At 39.3% G+C, this 19,684-nt stretch overlaps 1 protein-coding gene across 1 annotated transcript in view; it reads left to right on the top strand.

The window, feature by feature from the left end:
* Nucleotides 1-18,487, top strand: part of LOC117438203 (chromodomain-helicase-DNA-binding protein 9-like) — a 124,678-nt gene extending 106,191 nt beyond the window's left edge. Inside the window, exons 31-38 of the mRNA XM_034073694.1 lie at nt 1,132-1,292; nt 2,075-2,347; nt 3,210-3,357; nt 4,429-4,568; nt 5,059-5,280; nt 6,084-6,212; nt 13,339-13,443; nt 15,218-18,487. Of these exons, the coding sequence (XP_033929585.1) occupies nt 1,132-1,292; nt 2,075-2,347; nt 3,210-3,357; nt 4,429-4,568; nt 5,059-5,280; nt 6,084-6,212; nt 13,339-13,443; nt 15,218-16,057 (2,018 nt within the window). The 3' untranslated portion in view covers nt 16,058-18,487. The remainder of the gene's footprint in view (nt 1-1,131; nt 1,293-2,074; nt 2,348-3,209; nt 3,358-4,428; nt 4,569-5,058; nt 5,281-6,083; nt 6,213-13,338; nt 13,444-15,217) is intronic.
* The last annotated feature ends 1,197 nt before the right edge of the window (nt 18,488-19,684 follow it).

The following is a 19,684-nucleotide window of genomic DNA, read 5'->3' as shown; positions in this document are numbered from 1 at the left end:
TAGAGATTCTTTTGGTTTTCCCTCTTTGTTTTTTCTACTCTTGCTCACTTGTTTTTGTGAAAGGATGTTTTCAGAAGAAACAGTTGTATGCAAATATTAAAACAGTGAGAGAAAAGGGATGCTTATACAACATAAATGTTTAGATCTCGGTAGTGGATACTATAACATATGCTATAAGTCCAAATATTAGGTTTGTTTTCTGCCAGGTCAGTCTGTTCAGACAAGTAATTGTGTCATCCTCAGATTGCTGTGTCTCATAAATCAATCAGTCTTTCTTGTGGCTATTTTCCTGTAAGTTGGTGTTGAAAAGTTCAGTAAATGCTGAAAAATTCTCTTAACTTCATCTGCATTTTAATTTTAAGCCCAGGTTTTATTTCAGATCTGGTACAGTGGCCATGGATACTTGGCATACTTCTCACACTTGAACCATCTTTTAAGGGATGAGTCTTTCATGTGACTCAATACATAGCTACTGTCCTCAGTAGTCATATTCATGACAATGTAGTATTTACCTTTACATTCAGCACCTGATTGTTTTCCTATGTCATAGCGAAACTTGCATTGTTATCTGGACAGAGGCAAAAGTAAAATAATAAGTATAACCAAGTCAGAGGACACACTGGAAAGATACTAAGAAGAAATCCTCTGTCATTAAAATTGAAAAATTCCATGATACAGGCACATGTGTCCAAGACATGGAACATCCAGCATTCCATCCAGAAAATGAAAAGGGCTGGTTTTTTTTTAAAGTAGTATCCCAGTTGATTTGCCATTTCCTGGTGATAGATATCTTTCCTTTCAGTTTAGTTCTACATTTTAGTGTATGTTAGCTTACAAAGCAAGTATGTTAAAATAAGTAAGGACTGTCTATCAAGTTACTCTGAAGCATGTCTGTTTTCAAATAGCTATATGTTCAATGTGTGTAGCTCTTGAAATATTACCAGGAGTATGTGTGGAATTTCCATGCCTAGGAAAGGCTCAGCAGTCATCCTGAAAAACCTGAAAGATCAGTTATTCAGTTTAGCTTGTGTTTGGACTTTCTCTGAACATTGTGTTTTGTTCACTGAACCTCTTACAATGAGTGTTAACTTCCTTACGATATCAAATGATGATAATGTTTTTATTTAGCAGAAGGAACCCGTCATATAAAAGCATATGATGAAGAGAGTGTAGCCTCTCTGAGTACAACACACGATGAGATGCAAGACAGTTTCCAGATGAACAATGGGACACCAAATTCCAGTTATCTCCTACAAGGTGGATACATGATGGCTATATCCTACTGGCCAAAGGCAAGTTAATTATACTACTTTGAAAACCAAAGTTGGAGGGGCAGGTGGGCTGTGACATTAGTATTCCATTAAATATGTTAAAACCATACCACTGAGGTGTAGGGAGATCTTGGGAAAAAACCCAAAATTTTCTTCATGGTAAATTAAAGTAAAATTATGACAAAGCATTTTGTACATTGGTTGTACAGCTGCATGTGTAAAAGAGAGAACATGCACATAGGAAACAAAACTAAAGGAAGGATGTTTAAGGTGAGATAACTTAAGATAGGGTATTTGGATGATCTTAAGTCTGTGAGAGGAACTGTTTAGAGTAGTCAAGAAAAAAGTAAGAAAATAAACAGCAAGAAATCAATTAAGCTAAATATTTAAAAAACTTTTTGAATAGTAATAGGACTCCTTCTGCTACATGGCAAGATCCTAAGTCACATTAAAGAATAGGCTGGCTGAAGCTTCTATGTTAAAATTTAACTATATGATTCCATATGAGAATTCATGAAATCAGTGAAATTTTTAAGTATACTTTTGAAAATGTGATAACACTAAGTGATGAGAACGATGGCATACTTGTTTACAGGTAGTGAAATTTAAGTACAGGGGTGACTTTCACAAACTTTTACAGGCAATTGGTACAAATCCAGGAATTTAGAAAATAAAATCTTTTAAGTCAGTCTAGTGATTAAAAATGTTGTCATTTCCCTTCCTTTTAGAATTAGAAGATAATAAATGTAATGTGTACAGTGTTGGTAAGCATTACTCATGAAAATATTTTCTTTGGTTTTTAGGATCGAGTTATGATTAATCGGCTTGACAGTATTTGTCAAACACTTTTGAAAGGTAAATGGCCTTCATCAAGAAGAAGCTATGACAGCAATACGGTGGCCTCTTTCTACACAACCAAGCTTCTGAATAGCCCAGGTGTATCTGCATATTGCAGTGAGCCCAGTGTAGCAACACTCCCTTTTGCTGGTGTTAAAGAAGAATATGATCAGTCACCACAGATGTCAAAGGTGAAGAAGCATGTACGAGAAAAGGAGTTTACAGTGAAAATCAATGACGTATGTTTATTTTTATTGCTCTAGGACCTGATTGCGATTGCGGTGTGAGGCATGCTTTACTTGCAAGTGGCTGCCTGCTCTCACTCTTACTTCTTTCACACACTTGTTTATGGGTATTTGAGTCTGCAGCTTCTGGGAATTGAGTGTTTGGGTTTGCTTTGCGTTTTTTTGACAGGTAGTGGTGTTTTTTTGGTGAGATTTTTGTTGGGTTTTTTTGTTTGTTTGTTGGGGTTGGTTTCCTTTTTTATTTGCATAAGCCACTGGAAGGAATTGTTGCTATTTTTCTCTCTCTGAATTGAGGTTTTGCCATTCTGATTCTTCTCCAGACAGCCTATTTTATGCTGTTTCTAAGAAGACTGGTTAGTAATAAAAGCTATTTATTCTGTTCGGCTTTTTTAAAGACATTTCAGCATGTCCTATCCAGCAAGCCTGGCCTTTTTAGAAGGTTATATGTAAATTTCCCACTTTACATGCAGTCTAGAATCTTCAAACATTTTTCTTACCTGTAGTTTGAGACCTGTTCATACCCCATAAAAAAATGTATGAAAATTTCCTCTTGTAATTGAGTTTGGCATTTCTTTAAGACTGGATTATTGAGGTAGACAGCTGTTCAGTGTCTAGATTTTTCAGTTACAGTAGTAGATAATTTAAAATTTATATTCATAGAAGCAATTCCATGCAATTTCTGTTCAGGTTTGTTTTTTACATTGAGGAGAAGCCAGGCTTGTTTTAAGGTCTAATACAATTTTTTCATTCTTCCTCAATTCTTCTGGAGTAACTGTTGTTATGTGAGAATACTGATTATGAAGTATCCATTTCTGCTTCAGAATAGACTCTTTTAACCCTGGCATTTATTTAACAGGAGGGTGGTTTGAAATTGACATTTCAGAAGCAGGGACTGTCTCAGAAAAGGCCATTTGAAAGCGAGGAAGGTGCACTGGGACAACAGCACTACCTGGCTGAACTCCAGAATGCCTCAGAAACCAGCCTTGTTAACTTTCCCAAATCAGGTATGTAAAATGTCAGAGGGCATAAAAGTTAGTTTTTGAATCTTATCTTCTGGGTTCTTCAAGTGATCTCCATGTACAGGCAGTGGATGAGAGGTGTTTGCAGTGTTATTTGCTCTAAACTGTAGTCTGAAGGAATCCTCTCTAGTGTGTTAGGAAAACTGGGAATCTGAGTTGAGACACAAGGTTGGACCACATGAGTACTCTCTCACAGTGTCAGTTACAGCAATGTTCATTTATTAGAATTATGTCTTTTCTGTATTATAATCACCCCCACAAGAAGATTTGAATAATGAAGTTGTGCATCACTGTACCCTGACAGTAATTGGTTTAACTCTGAACTCACTGTGGCTTATTTGTAAGATGAAGAGTTAGAGATGTATGCCCATGTCAGTTTGCACTCTTCATATTCTTTCCTGTGTCTCACACAAAAAAGCAGTGGAGGATGATAGTCTAGAACCAGTTTTTAGCTTATAGCCAACACTTATATCTCATTTTCTTTAAAAATATTAGTAGGTATACACTGACAAATGAAAATGAACCTAAAGTAAGAAGCTAAAATTTGTATTAAAATAATCAAAATTACTAGAGTTGGGTACTTGATTTAGGCTGGCTTCTAATTAAAAGACTTCAATTCATTGAGGTTGCATACGTGCAAGGATGAGAACATTTCCTTTAAACAAAAATACTACCCTTCATTTTAATTGTTTACTTTCTTGTTCTTTCGCAATATACCATTAAGGTCTTGTTATAAACATGTATCTAGGTATGTCTGCCTCTGTGTATGTGTGATGTCAGCAGGTTTTAACAGCTCTCCTCCCTGTACAGATTTGTTTGGAATGGGTAGGGGGACAGTAATAGGAAACTAATGTGGTAGAGTGGCTTTTCAGAGCCTGATACTAACAGTGTTTTAAAAAGCCATAAACAATAGACAATTTCTGTTAGATATTACAAGTAGAAATTATATGCACTTGAACTGTTTCAAATAATTTTATTTCCTTTTTTTTATTCAGTCATGTTTTTTCTATAAATAGCTCAAGCATCTGACACTGACTTTATTGCATCATTAATTAGGTACTTGCAGTCACTTAACAGCCAGTGCCAATGGAGTCATAGCTGACAGTCAGCCTGCAGTCAAAAAGAGAAGAGGAAGAAGGAAGAATGTGGAGGGAGTTGATGTAGCTTTTATAAACAGAAATAAACAGCCTAATCATGTAAGTAAACTTGATTTTGTATCCAAGAATAAGGTCCAAATTACTGAGCATAACCAGCTGTCAACATACAACAGAAATGTTATTATTCAAAAACTGTTGGCTTTGGGGTTTTTTCTGAAGTTCTTCACTGATGGCTCATGACTACACAAATGAGAACTGGTAGTTTTAGTAAATGTTACATATATGCAGTACTTGTAACTTTTTAAAAAGTAAGTTTAATTCTAGCTTTGATGAACTGTAATTAACATGTTTTTAAGAACTTGCTATTTGACCTAGCAACACCTTCTAACATCCTTTCCTGTAACATCTGTCACAGGACCTGGTTGTACAATGACTTAAAGGGAGTTATCTATGGTATGAGTAGTCTCACTTAGTCCTTGAGTGTGTGCATAATGATCTGCAGGACTGACCTTCATTGTATCATACATTATATAGTAATGATGGTTTGTTTTCTATGGAGAACTTAATCAAATGTCTTGAATTTCTCCAGGTTAATCCAGGTATTAATTCCAGTCAAGTTGCTGCAGGAATAAATCCAGTGCTCACTCGCACACAGTTCCAATGCATGCTTGATGCAGAGAGTCCAGTTCCTGTTATTAACCTAAAAGATGGAACAAGGCTTGCAGGTGATGATGCCCCCAAAAGAAAAGATTTGGAAAGGTGGCTTAAAGAAAATCCTGGCTATGTTGAAGATTCAGGAGCTTGTATTTCTGTGAGTATTCCTTTCAGCTCTGCTTCAGCTAAATAGTAAAGCATTTCTCGCAAAATGCATTTAGATTTGTATTCTATGTTACATGGAATTATTCCTTTTTTGTTCTTCTATTTTGTTTAGGAAAAGGAAAATGTCTGGGGTTTTGGGTTTTTTTTTTAACATAGTTTGAGCTCTGCAAGCCTTCCTTCTCTTTCACAAATGCAACTGCCAAGAAAAGCAATACTAAACAAAGACATTTGATCTTTGTCTAATTTCACCTAAGCTTAAAAAAAATAATCTAGATAAGAAAACTCATGTTACCATGATACTGATGATGGGAGCTGAAAATTTGTAATCACGTATTAGTGATGTGCAAGAGGATTGAAGAATTTACCATACCGGTATTACAGGGCTATGGTAGTGATGCTTGTGTGGGTATGATATTCTCATGATGTTACATCTGAATTTGAGGTTTCGTAATGTTGAACAGAATGTAAGAAAACAATATATACAACATCTGGAATAATAACCTTATTTCTTCATAAAGATATTACAATACAAAGCAGTAGCAACATTCCTGACAAAGCACTGTTGACAACTAAAATTTATTAAAACAGAGCAATGGGTAGAGGCATCAGAGTGCAGCAGTTTACTGGGCTGCATATTCCATGATTGTGATTAGTAAATTAGTATGACTATTAAAAAAGTTTTGAAATAGATGGTGACTTCAAATGAATGCTTGACTCAAGACTGCACGGCTATCTTACCATTTTTAAAACAGTTATACCAGAAAGATATTGGGCTTTTTGATTAATTTATAACAGAGGATGCAGCTGCATGATGGGAGGCCCAAACAAAAAAGACACCGTTGTCGAAACCCTAATAAACTGGATATTAACAGTTTGACTGGTGAAGAACGTGTTCAGCTCATAAACAGAAGAAACGCAAGAAAGGTATTTATCATACTGTTATAATTTTCCACAAATGAAAAGTTACCTGAAATGAAGAACTCTGTATACTACACTTGCTAAACAACTGTGTACAGATTAAAGGGTTTTGTTGAAAAGCTTTCTCACAGAGCACGAAAGTCAATGACAATCTTCTAGTAAATGTTTTGCAACTATGAAAATATCAGATAGAATTGAACACTTGATCTATTGCAAAATTGTCATTGACTAATGCAGAGACATGGCCACTAAAATACACATTATTCTGATCAAAGCAGCAACATTCTCATAAGTTCTAAATTTTTTTTATATCTTTCATTGCTACTTCTGCACATGATTAAAATTACATTGGTAGTACATCCTACCTAGAAAATTGTCCATTGGAATTGCTTAAATCCTGGCATCAAAGAGGTTCCTCAATTGTGTAGAAGACAACTTCCTCTTGCAAGTAATAGAGGAGATGACAAGGAGAGGTGCCATGCTTAGAATCATAGAATAGTTAGGGTTGGAAAGGACCTTAAGATAATCCAGTTCCAACCCCCCTGCCATGGGAAGGGACACCTCACACTAAACCATGTCACCTAAGACTCCAACCAACCTAGCTTTGAAAACCACCAGGGATGGAGCATTCACAACTTCCTTGGGCAATCCATTCTAGTGCCTCACCACCCTCACAGTAAAGAACTTTCTTTTATCTAATCTAAACTTCCCCTGTTTAAGTTTTAATCCATTACTCCTTGTTCTATCACTATAGTCCCTAATGAAAAGTCCCTCTCCAGCATCCTTTTACTCCCCTTTCAGATACTGGAAGGCTGCTATGAGGTTTCCAGGCAGCCTTCACTTCTCCAGGCTGAACAGCTCCAACTTCCTCAGCATGCCTTCATACGGGAGGTGCTCCAGCCCCCTGACCATCATAGTGGCCCTCCTCTGGACTTGCTTCAGCAGTTCCATGTCCTTTTTATGATGAGGACACCAGAACTGTGAACAGTACTCCAAGTGAGGTCTCATGAAAGCAGAGAGGATCTGACAAGGAGAGGTGCCATGCTTGACCTCCTGCTCACCAGCAGGGAGGGACAAGTTGGAGATGTGATACTCCAGGGAAGCCTGAGCTGTAGAGATCATGAGATGGTTGAGTTTGAGATCCTCAGGACATTGAGAAGAGCATGCAGCAAGCTCACTGCCCTGGACTTCAAGAGAGTAGACTTTGGCCTCTTCAGGAACCTGCTTAGTAAGTTTCCATGGGATAAAGCCCTAGGTGGCAGGGGGGCCCAAGACTGCTGGCTGATATTCAAGTATCACCTACTCTAAGCTCAGGAGTGTTGCGTCCCAGCTAGAAGGAAATGCAGCAGGAGGGTCAGGAGATCCCCTTGGATGGATAAGGAGCTGCTGAGAAAAAAAAATAAAAATAAAAAAAAAAGAGGCTTATAAAAGGTGGAAGCAAGAACAGGCAGCCTGAGGTGAATACAGGGATGTTGTCTGGGAAGCTAGGGATCACATTAGGAAAGCTAAGGCCCAGTTAGAATTCAACTTGGCTAGGGATGTGAAAGATAACAGGAAGGGATTCTATAGGCACACTGCAATTAAAAGACAGACTAGGGACAATGTGGGCCCTGTCCAGAAGCTATCAGGAGAACTGGCTACCATGGATTTGGAGAAGGCTGAGGTTCTGAATGACTTCTTTGCCTCAGTCTTCACTGGCAAATGCTCTGACCACACCACCCAAGTCTTGGAAGGCAGATGCAGGGATTGTGAGAATGTAGATCATAGGCACACTGTATGAAGGGATTAGGGTCGAGATCATCTTAACCTGAATGTGCACATGGACAGTGGGATTGAGTGAGCCCTAAGCTGGTTTGGTAGCAACACCAAGCTGTGTGGTTCAGTTGATATGCTGGAGGGAAGGGATGCCATTCAGAGGGACATTGACATGCTTGTGAGGTGAGCCAATGCCAACCTCATGAAGTTTAACCAAGCCAAGTGCAAGGTCCTACGCCTGGGTCGGGGCAATCCCAGGCACAGCTACAGGTTGGGCAGAGAAGAGATTCAGAGCAGCCCTACAGAGAAGGACTTTGGGGTGTTGGTCAATGAGAAACTTAACATGGACTGTCAGTGCATGCTTCCAGCCCAGAAAACCAACAGTACTATCCTGTGTTGCATCAAAGGAAGTGTGACCTGCAGTTGGTGGTGATCTTTCCCCTCTATTCTGCTCTTGTGAGACCTCGTTTAGAGTGATTCGAAGAAAACTCCAGGAACAAACTTGCCAACAAAGTTTTCAAGCTGACAAGCAGGTATTCTTTATTGCGGCGCCAGGAGACACGGGGGATAACTCCTCCTAACGTGTGTCTCTCTATTGCTACACAAGCCATCCTTATATAGTCCCTGGGCATACATACATATTCATGAGGTTACGTATGGATTACATCACTTTCCAGAAAGCTCCCCGCATGCGTACAGAATTGTGGTGGTGGTCTCTGAGGGTCATTTACTTCTTCCAACAATCTTCATCACTTCTGGCAGCCTCTGAAGCACGCGCAGTAGATGCTTGTACCAGTTTAATTGGTTCGTTAGCACCAGAGACATAATAATCCTCCTATCCCCCTACTTATCAGTTAGTTTACCCGTAACCTATCCTGGACACCTGCTATTCCCAGATACTCCTTATCCCTGCGTCCTGGTTTTCTAGACTGTTTTTCTTAAGACCACATCAGCTATAACGATTTATCTTGTGCCAGTATGTTCTCTATCTCTACTCTATTTTTTTCTATGTATTATATGCACCTCAGTAATTTTCCACTGCTACTGTTACAAAGCCATCGAACTTAACATTGCTTAAAACTAATTCTAAAGGTTTATATATTCCATTTTGTGATTTTGTGTTCCCCTTGTTTCAAGAGTAATGTGTACAGTTCTGGTGTCCTCAACATATAAAGGACATGGAACTGCTGAAGCAAGTCCAGAGGAGGGCCACTATGATGGTCAGGGGGCTGGAGCACCTCTTCTATGAAGACAGGCTGAGAAAGTTGGGGCTGTTCAGCCTGGAGTGAGAAGGCTGTGTGGAAAACTCATAGCAGCCTTTAAGTATCTAAAGAGGGCCTACAAGGATGCTGGGGAGGGACTTCTTCATTAAGGACTGTAGTGATATGTCAAGGGGCAATTGGTTCAAACTTCAACACAGGAAATTTAGGTTAGATATAAGGAAAAAGTTTTTTACTGTGAGGTTGGTGAGGACCTGGAATGGTGTCGTGGTTTAAACCAAGTCCCCCAACTCCCTGAGAGTTAGGAAGGAGAATCCAAAGAATGTAGCCCCCACGGATTGAGATAAGAACAGTTTAATTGCTAAGGCATAACACAAAACCCCTACTGCCATTTACTACTACAAATAATAATGATACAGCAAACAGCAAGTGAAAAGAATACAACACCCCACCAGCCACCGACCCATAACTCACTCCACCCTGCCCGGCCGAGCACCATGTGCTCCCTCCTCCATTTTTCTCCAGAGCTCTCCCCCTCCAGCCTTCTCTTTCCCAGTATGCCTCCTGGGCATCACGTGCTATGGTATGGAATACCTCATTGCCTAGCCTGGGTCAGGTGTCCTGTCTCTCCTTCCTCCCGGCCTCCCCCTGGCTGGAAAAAACCTTAAACAAAAACACCCTCAAAACATGCTCAAACCATGACATTATCCACCCCTTATTCCATACCATTCACGTCATGCCCAGATCTCACATTTCCAATACACCATCACTCTTAAGTCCACCCCTCGATCATGAAACATCTCTATGTTGCATCTCTGGACTGATGGCCTGAAGTATCTGGGCCCACCAGGCTCAAAATCATTCACCGTCCCCTTCAGCAGTTCTACAGCTTGCTGCTGGGGACTCCATACAGCTGCCTTCCACCTCCAATGCTTCCAAAGCACTGGAGGGGCCCAGTGGATCAGATACCTGGCCATACTGTCCCACATGCCCTGCCACTCATGACTGTCCAGCCTTGGGAACAGTCTCCTGGTGCTCCTATATCCTTGTCTAACCCTAGACAAGACCCAGACCTGGCTCTGCTTAACTTTTGGGATCAGGCAAAATGATTGTGGATAGAACACACTCTGTATGTGTGCCAACAGGCTGACCCCTATTACAATCACCAGGCAGGTCCCAAGGGCACCCAAAAACCATTCATAACCGTTAGAACTCTCAAATGATGCTGCTGCACTTGTCACTGGGGCTGATGTAGCTGCCGTGCTTGCCAGCTCTCCCACTATCAGCTTCTCTTCTCCCGAGTCCAGATCTTCCTCCTCTGCCTTGCTGGGAAGTGCTGCCTGGTCTCCTGTATCCTGCTGGGGCTCAGCGGGTGACTTCCGGGGAATATTCTCGGATGCTGCGGGGTTCGGAACGGCAGCAGGACTCGGTTCCTCCTCTGCCTTGCTGGGAAGTGCTGCGTAGTCTCCTGCATTCTGCTGGGGGTCGGCGGGCAACTTCCGGGGGACACTCTCGGCCGTCGGAGGGTCGGGAACGGCCGCGGGACTCACCTTCCCCTCTGCCTGATCCCGCTGCTCAGCTACCGCCCTGCTCCGCTCCTCCCCCGCCTGCTCCCGCTGCTCTGCCACAGCCGTTTGGCTCCCCGTGCCGCTCTCCCTGGCAGCCTCAGCTGCCGGCAGCTCCCGGGGCCGCTCCTTCCTGGCTTCACGCAGCTCCACACAGACGACGACGAGGATAAGGACAAGGACGGCGAAGAGCAGCAGGACGGCCTGGTACAAGTCCAAGTCCACGGCCACGTCCATCCCCCCCTGCTGCCGGAGCCCCCCCGTATTACAAGCCTCCGACACAAACACAAACACATCCAATCCATACACAAAGTACCCGGCAAAATCCCGAAACCGTGAGATCCAGAGAAAAACCTCTAAGAGCAAATAAATCAGCATTGTGACAAGAGACCATAAATCCGCTCAGATCTGTTCTTATCTCAAACCCTCGGGCCCCACGTTGGGCGCCAAAAATGTCGTGGTTTAAACCAAGTCCCCCAACTCCCTGAGAGTTAGGAAGGAGAATCCAAAGAATGTAGCCCCCACGGATTGAGATAAGAACAGTTTAATTGCTAAGGCATAACACAAAACCCCTACTGCCATTTACTACTACAAATAATAATGATACAGCAAACAGCAAGTGAAAAGAATACAACACCCCACCAGCCACCGACCCATAACTCACTCCACCCTGCCCGGCCGAGCACCATGTGCTCCCTCCTCCATTTTTCTCCAGAGCTCTCCCCCTCCAGCCTTCTCTTTCCCAGTATGCCTCCTGGGCATCACGTGCTATGGTATGGAATACCTCATTGCCTAGCCTGGGTCAGGTGTCCTGTCTCTCCTTCCTCCCGGCCTCCCCCTGGCTGGAAAAAACCTTAAACAAAAACACCCTCAAAACATGCTCAAACCATGACAAATGGGTTGCCCAAGGAAGTTGTGAATGCTCCATCCCTGGCAGTGTTCTAAGCCAGGTTGGTTGGAGTCTTGGGTGACATGGTTTAGTGTGAGGTGTCCCTGCCTATGACACGGGGGTTGGAACTGGATGATCTTAAGGTCCTTTCCAACCCTAACTATTCTGGTTCATTTAAGTTTATGGTTCCCCCATACATACCTGTTTTCAGTCACATTGTTTAGGTAGTGTAAAGGGAACAAATGTAGAAGGGGATTTTTTGTGTGAAAGCCCAAAAGCAGAAGATTAGAGATCAGGTGTTGAATTCAAATTTTTGAACAGGTAATCAAATTTTGGGAAAGGCGTAATGCGTTAGAATAGTCCTTGGGGAAGCCTAAAAGTCAATATTCAAGAAAAGCATGCAGAGTATGACTGTTTATTGAACATATTTGGACAGAGGTACGGGATTGCGCCTTTGAATGTAGCTTTAGTACCAGAGCAGTAGTCTAGTGGGAGTCTTGGAGGTATTATGTCACTGTATGGAACATTTTCTCTTGTGATACTGTGTACTTTTCTTTGCGTTAGAGAGCACGTGATGGGAAAGCAGGAAATGTTTTTATGTTGCTATATTAGGGTCAAAAGCTTTGTTTGTCCGTAGAGGAGGGTTAGGCAGAATTTTTAGTCTCTTATCTCTTAAGTGCATTGAGACAGCAGCTCTAGAGAGGAATCTGTGTAGTACTAGTCTCTTGAAAAACAGCTCTGGGCTGTTCTACAGTGTGCCATGCCCTGAGGAATCTTTTCAAAGTTGATGATCAAGGAGTAAGAGATTTGATCCCTGTTTGCTGTAAAAGTCTGTTTTCATGATGGCTTTTTTTCTCTAATAAATTTCCATACCATAGTTGAGACTCTTCTAGTTTATTAATCTCAGTTTTCCCATTTATAACCTGTCCCATGCTTCTCTGCATCACCAAACTCAGTTTGACTCATTTTCTCTTTTAGTTCAGTTTTGCATTTAGTAGTAGGTGTTGAGGAGACTTAAAGTAACCTAGAGAATGTGAATTTAAGTTGCAATTTATAGAGAAAGCTCTGTAGAAACTGGAATTCTTTTTCCTTCTTTATACCATTTCTTCTTTTTTTCTGGGTATGAACAATATCTCTGATTAATTTCAAAGCTGACTTTCCTGCTTATGTTATCATTAGGACATGCTCTCTAGCAATCTTAGACTTTTTTTGCATGGAAAAAAAAATGCAAGAAATAATTTCACAAGAGAAGCAGAGCCTCTTCATAGAAGTATTTTTGCAAGTTGACTGAGATTATAGGACTCGTTTAGTGGGTAAAGGAAAGGTTTAACAGGATTGTAGTTACAACCTTCTTGCTAAGACTCTGGCACTATTGTTCTCTATTCATGTGGTTGCTCTTCCATTTGTTGCTTGTTTTCATAATCTCTGTTATTAAATTTTATTCAGAATGTGAAGTATTAAAGTTGCAAAGTATAAGTTTAATAGATGAGTTTGAGTTTAGTAGGTTTAGAACAAATCAAGAGTATCGCACATATACCATGAAGAATCACTGGAAAGCTATATCATGCTCATTGATAATTTCAAGTGAGACTTTATTTGTATTGTTCTGTAATAAAAGGCCAAAAAAATAGTGTCAGGTGTGAATGCTCCCTTTTTCTTATTGAATGAGAAGTATTTCCTGACTTCTGTCTTTTGCTTCCCAGGTTGGGGGTGCATTTGCTCCCCCTCTGAAGGATTTGTGCAGGTTCTTGAAAGAAAATCCAGAGTATGGAGTGGCTCCTGACTGGGGAGAAGTTGTAAAACAGTCTGTGAGTATTTGCAGAACAAGATAACCATGGCATGAAATGTATCTTAAAAACCAATAAGGCAAACAGGAAAAAAGGCATGCTAAAAGGCATACTTTTAATTTCTGGTATTATATTAAATGTGGAATGTGAGTCAATGTTAGCTTTTTTCTGCCAGCTCAGTTCCCTAAACTGGTTTATTTGGCACAGCTGTGAGTAGGAGGAAGAGAAGGACAGTGGCTGGTAACCCCAAATTAGAGATTTAGGTGAAGGCTCTATAATACTGTGACTTTCTCATCTCTTAAATGTAGCCTTTGAAGGGTTTTAGGAAAAGTATTACCCCACAGAATACTTTCTTATTCTTAAAGCTACGGTTGGGAAGATTAATATAATTTAAAATACTTATTTTACTTTTAATTAATTTTCATTGTGCACTTTTAAGAAATTACTATCTTCGATCAAAATTTTAATAAAGTATTAATACATTTATTTTTTACTACTATTATATACCTGGTATCTCTTTCATTTTAAGTGTCATTGGCTCAAATGTGGTGTATGGTTCTGAGTTCATTCCCTGTTTGCCTTGAAGATAAGGACATATTTTGAATTTTAAAAAGTTGTGTTGCATAATGAAAAGGGTTTCTGGGTAACCTAGTTACTCTTCCATTCCACATGTCTATCAGGAGTGAAGATGGTTTTGTCAACATTCTTGCAAAGTCTATTTCCTCACCTACTATAACTCATCAGAAGTATATTATATTTATGCTACACTGTCAGCCTCTGGCAAAGAAATGACGAAGTTAAATCTTTTTTCTAGTTCACTGTCAACAAAACCTGTAATCTTTCTATGAAGTTCTAAATGCCAGTCTCTCCAGTACCTTTGTGGGGCATTCTGGTAGAAAAATAGGTAACTAGGAACAGGATTGGACTGCAGTGAATAGAGGTATAAATAACAGCACAATTACTTTTAGAATTTAGTGGTTATACACAGGACAGAAAAACAGAACATGAGCTCTGAATTCCTCTAGTTTCATTAGGTTAGTTTAAATTAGAGATATTTGCTGAGGGGAAAAAAAGAAGGCTCTACTATACTATCGAGGTAATAGTTGATCTTGTGATTGCCATTTATAAGAGGAATTTTTAAGAGTGCATTTCAAAGAGAATGTTAGCATCCACTACAATTCTTTCTTCATTGTTAGGTAGGAGGTCTTACAGAGGTGAAGTAATACTGTGCAAGCCCTAAAAAGAAGTGCTCTAAATCTCATTTTAATTGAATTTGAGTCTTCAGTATTTATTCTTAAATTTATGGATGAGGTGAAATAATAGGGTGTTAAACAGACACTAGCAGTAATAAAAAGGGCTCAGAGATTGTTGGTCTGTGTGTAGTCACACATTTAACTTTAAATTGAGTAATTTTTTAGTTAAACTGACAAATTATTTAAATGTGGTAATGCTGTAAAGCAGCGCTGGGTTAGATCTTGAATTGGGATTGCTCCTATAATTAGCTATATTTGGCTTGATCTGCAAACAAGACTCTAGGGATGAGTTAGCAGAGGGGCAGAGGGTCTGAGAAGACACCTGTGTGGACCTCACTGTGGAAATGAGTGTTCAGTTGTTTGAGATGGGATAGCACAAAGTCACCACAAATTCCAATGAGTTGTCTGGAGATCAAGCTGCTGTGCTAACATACCAGCATAATCTTTGATATTGCTATTGTATGCTTGGGTCTTTTGTTTGCTTTTCCTTTTCCATCTTTAAGCTTTCAAAATACTAACAATACCCAACGTGTCTCTTGGAGGGGTTTCTTCCAGAAGGTATGTTTGACCGTATTCTCACTGGACCTGTTGTGCGGGAAGAAGTGAGTCGGCGAGGAAGGCGCCCCAAAAGTGAGATTGCTAAGGCTACAGCAGTTGCCTCTGCCGCAGGCATATCAGTTAACCCTGTGCTAGCTAATGGACTTCTTCCTGGAGTGGATCTGCCCAGTCTTCAGGCCTTACAGCAAAACCTGCAGTCACTACAAGTGACAGCAGGATTAATGGGAATTCCGGCTGGTTTAACTGCTGGAGGAGAATCTAAGAACATGGCTGCCATGTTCCCCATGCTGTTGTCAGGGATGGTTGGATTACAAAACTTGCTTGGCGTGGGAGGACTTCTGACAAAGTCTACAGAATCTATTTCAGAGGACAAAAAGGGAAGTGATTCAAAGGAGGCAGATACAAAGAAAGAAAGGACAGAAGACCAAAATACAGATGCTGGTGGTGAAAACTCTGTTTCAAGTTCTCCTTCAACATCCTCTGCTGCTGCAGCTGCCAGTCCCCTCTCTCTTAACCCTTTACTTTTGTCCAATATAATTTACCCAGGGATGCTTCTCACTTCAGGCCTTAATCTTCATATCCAATCTCAGTCTAATATTTTTGATGTACAGAACAGTGAAAGCAATGATACAGGCTCAGCAAAGCTTACAGAAGAAAAGGAGAAAAATTCTAGGGTCAGAGATCAGGAAGACAAAGGGGGAACAGAACCAAGCTCTCACAATGAAAACAGCACAGATGAGGGTTCAGAGAAAGCAGATGCTTCATCTGGATCTGATAGTACATCGTCTTCATCTGAGGATTCAGATTCTAGTGATGAAGACTGACCCCAGACTCTGCACTTAAATTATAAACTGATTTTGAATTTATTCTTTAATTATTTTGTTGTAAATAACCTAGTGTTGAGTGCATCAATGATTTACTAACCGAACATTTCAGTATTTGTTTAGAAGTGCAAACTGCTTTCAGAGACGTTTTGCATGTAATATTTCTTGAAGTTCATAAGTTTCCGAACTTGTATGTACTATCAAATACACAATGGTGTAAAATTACAACAAAAGGCATTATAATTTTGTTGGAGGGTTAATTTTATGAAAATGCTCAATTAAGAGCTGTATATTTAATATATTTGCAGTGAACACAGAATACTTTATGCATATTTGATTTAATTTGAATATAGTTTTACAGCCTTCTTGACACCTATAATTTACAGATCAAAACTCAGCAATAAATTGGGCAGCTAATGAATGTCATGAAAGCTGTAGAATCTACATCACCATCCATTGCTTTAATTACATGAAAATGCTCTAGTGTTGTGATGCACTACTGTTTCCAATTCAGGTACAAGTGTGTTTAAAAGAAGAAAGATTTTTCCAAATCAGCCAATTAAACTGGCTACATGTTACCTCAGCTGAGTTAGTTTAGGAAGTTTACATTGGTTTCTATTACTTGTTTTCAGGTTTTGTTTTCTAAAGACATCCTATATATCATGTTAAAATCTGAGTTAAGACTGTTGGGTTTGTTTGTTTGGGTTTTTTTCCCTTTATTACAACTGTTCTTTTTTGACAGCACTAAGGGGAAATTAAAGTAAAACCTGTTTTATCTCATACTACTTGACACCATGTAGATCTGTTTAGTTTACGCCTTGCAAAGTTTTGGGCTCCCTCTGCAGAATTGCAAGTCCCAAAATGAGGAGTAGTTTCCCCAAGTCTCAGAAGAAGCAGACTGTCATAAAGTGCCACTGAAAAGACCTTTCAGCACTGCATACTTCATGTAAAAATTGTTTGTTTGCTTTGTGTAGATTTATATTTGTGTCTTATGTCATAAAACCTCCTGGAGTTGCCGTTTTTGATAATGGTAAATAAAGTATAGATAGTTTTGAACTCCTTTTGAGTTTAAACTTCTCTGAAGATTTAAATCTGACTAAATATTACACAAAATCATTATTGGTATATCACTTCATATATTATGCTGAGTTATCTACTGAAGAAAAAGCACTTTGAATAGTAAGGAAGACAAATTATTCTTAGAAACCACAGTAACAGGGCATAAGGAATCTGTCTAATTCCAAATCCTTAGAACAATTACTATATAAATATCTGTCTAAGATTTGATATGTGATGATTCCTCACACTTCTTAAGCTGCTATTACTCTGTCACAGTCGAGGCCCAGATTCACATTTACCGAAGTTCAGAGCTGACTGAAACTTCAGTTGACCTTGTCTAAGAATAGGCAAGTATTAAGAGACAATAGATACAGGCACTAGTAGAAGTCATTGATAAATCTTTACAAAGGGATAAATAAAAAAAAAACCAACACAAAAAAAAATAAAAAAAAAACACAACTGTATATTTTGATATAGTTCCATTGCTTGCTTGTACAGTAAAACTGTGGGTTTTATTAAGAACTTTACCAATGAAATACAACTTTATGTGCAAAATGACTAGTCCCATTATTAGAAGCAGTATTACATGTAATTACACAGCTCTACAAGTACCATTTGGATTGTGCTGGTTACATATTTTCCCAAATAGTATTCTGATTTTTGGCCCTTTATGCAGTGTCTTAGCAATAGTGAAAATTAAAAACTGCCAAGAGAAGGGGGTAGCAATTCTTCATCATGGGGAAAAAAAATAAAAAATGTGCTACTTCATATTTTGCTGTTTGTAATACAGCACTTTTATTTAACTAGGATGAAACTATGAAATAGCCAAAGTTTTACAAACAGTTATTAAATCAATTTGCTGATGGAGTATGTCAACAATACCATCACTTCACACCCTTCCCCCTCAAAACAAATACTAAATCTTGTGGCTAAAACTTGATTTATATAAGATTTCTGAAAGAAAATATTTTCCTAATTATAGTCAAGTGAATTTGGTTACCATTCTAGTGATTCTTTCTATGTAATAAGGCAATTGCAATTTCAAAGAATGAAGGTTGGTGTAGATTGAACGTAATATATTGGATTTATTTTTAATCTATTTGAACTAGAAGGGGAAAAAAATGTTCTACTGTCAGCTAAACTATATGTAAATATAGTTGTATAAAGTTAAGGGTTATAAGGAAACCTCAGTAGAATTACACTGATACTGAAGTTAAAATTAAAAAGATATCCAAGGTGATGATAAAGCGTGTGTTGGTAGTTCCTAAAAGAACCTTAGCTGTTACCGCCTTGTATTTCTATCCCTTGTTTCAGGCTTCATGATCCAAGTCTTAGTCCAGGGTTTTTTTTTTTTTGGACATTTGTAACATTTGCCAGTTGTGTTCTGTGTAGTCTGAATTTGCTTTCTGTAGTTGAACAAGCATCTTAAAAAGTCATTTGTAATTTATTGAATTAATTTCTATGATGTTCTATAGAGCAAATGGAAGTTTAATTATTTTTTATTAAACATATTCTTTGACTACCCATGATGTCGGCTTCAATATGTGAAAATAATGCTGTTTGTGTAAGGATTAAACCTGTGGATTTCAGCAGCAAAAGTTGAGTTTTACCTCTAAAATGGAATATTAAGACTTTAAAAAAAATATCAATCCAAGGATTTGTCCTGGGTTCATCAGTAGCAGTCATTTTTCTCCTTAGTAGCTGGTGTAGTGCTGTGTTTTTGACTTTTGCCTGAGAACAATGCTGATAATACACTGATGTTTTGAGTTGTTGCTAAGTGTTGCTTACTGTGATCGAGGACTTTTCAGTCTCATGATCTACCAGCGTGGAGGGGCATGGGAATCTGGGAGGAAGCAGAGACAAGACACCTGACCCAAAGTAGCCAAAGCCATGCCACAACACATCATGCCAAGTATTATATAAACTGGGGGGAGTCACCTGGAAGTCCCAGATGACTGCTCGGGTCAGGCTGGGTAACGGTCGTCAGGTGGTGAGCGGTTGTATTCTCTTCCCTTGTTATTTTCCTTATTATTATTGGTGATAGCAGTAGTAGTTTTGTATTATATTTTAATTACTGGACTGTTCTTAGCTCAACCCATGGGCGTTACATTCTTTTGATTCTCCTTCCCATCGCTCAGTGTGGTTCTGAGTTACCAGCTGGCCTTAAACCACGACAGGATGCTTCTCTGGGAATTAATTTCCTGTTAATCTTTTGTCATACAAACAATGTAAGAAGTTGTTCCAGCCTTTCAGAAGGTTAGGGTTAGAAAGGAGTATATGGTCTAGGTTCTGGTCTAAAAGTTGACTTAACTTGAAATAATGATGCACCCGATATTCCAGGATGAGGATGTTGGCAGTTTGAATGTTTCAAAAGTCTGCATTACTAAAACTTTTACTTATGTACACAGCACTTATTATTGCTATTTTTCATCTATTTTGCACAGAGTACGGGTATTTCGCTTGACAACAAGTTGTCTCCTAGTTGTCAGATGCTGCCTTGTTCCAACCTGTCATTGCACTTGAATGATTCAATGGTATCATTCTTACTGCAGTTTGAATTTTGTTTTC

Source organism: Melopsittacus undulatus, assembly GCF_012275295.1.
Source record: "Melopsittacus undulatus isolate bMelUnd1 chromosome W unlocalized genomic scaffold, bMelUnd1.mat.Z SUPER_W_unloc_10, whole genome shotgun sequence".
Lineage (NCBI taxonomy): Eukaryota > Metazoa > Chordata > Aves > Psittaciformes > Psittaculidae > Melopsittacus > Melopsittacus undulatus.
This window is presented reverse-complemented; position numbering and strand designations above follow the sequence as displayed.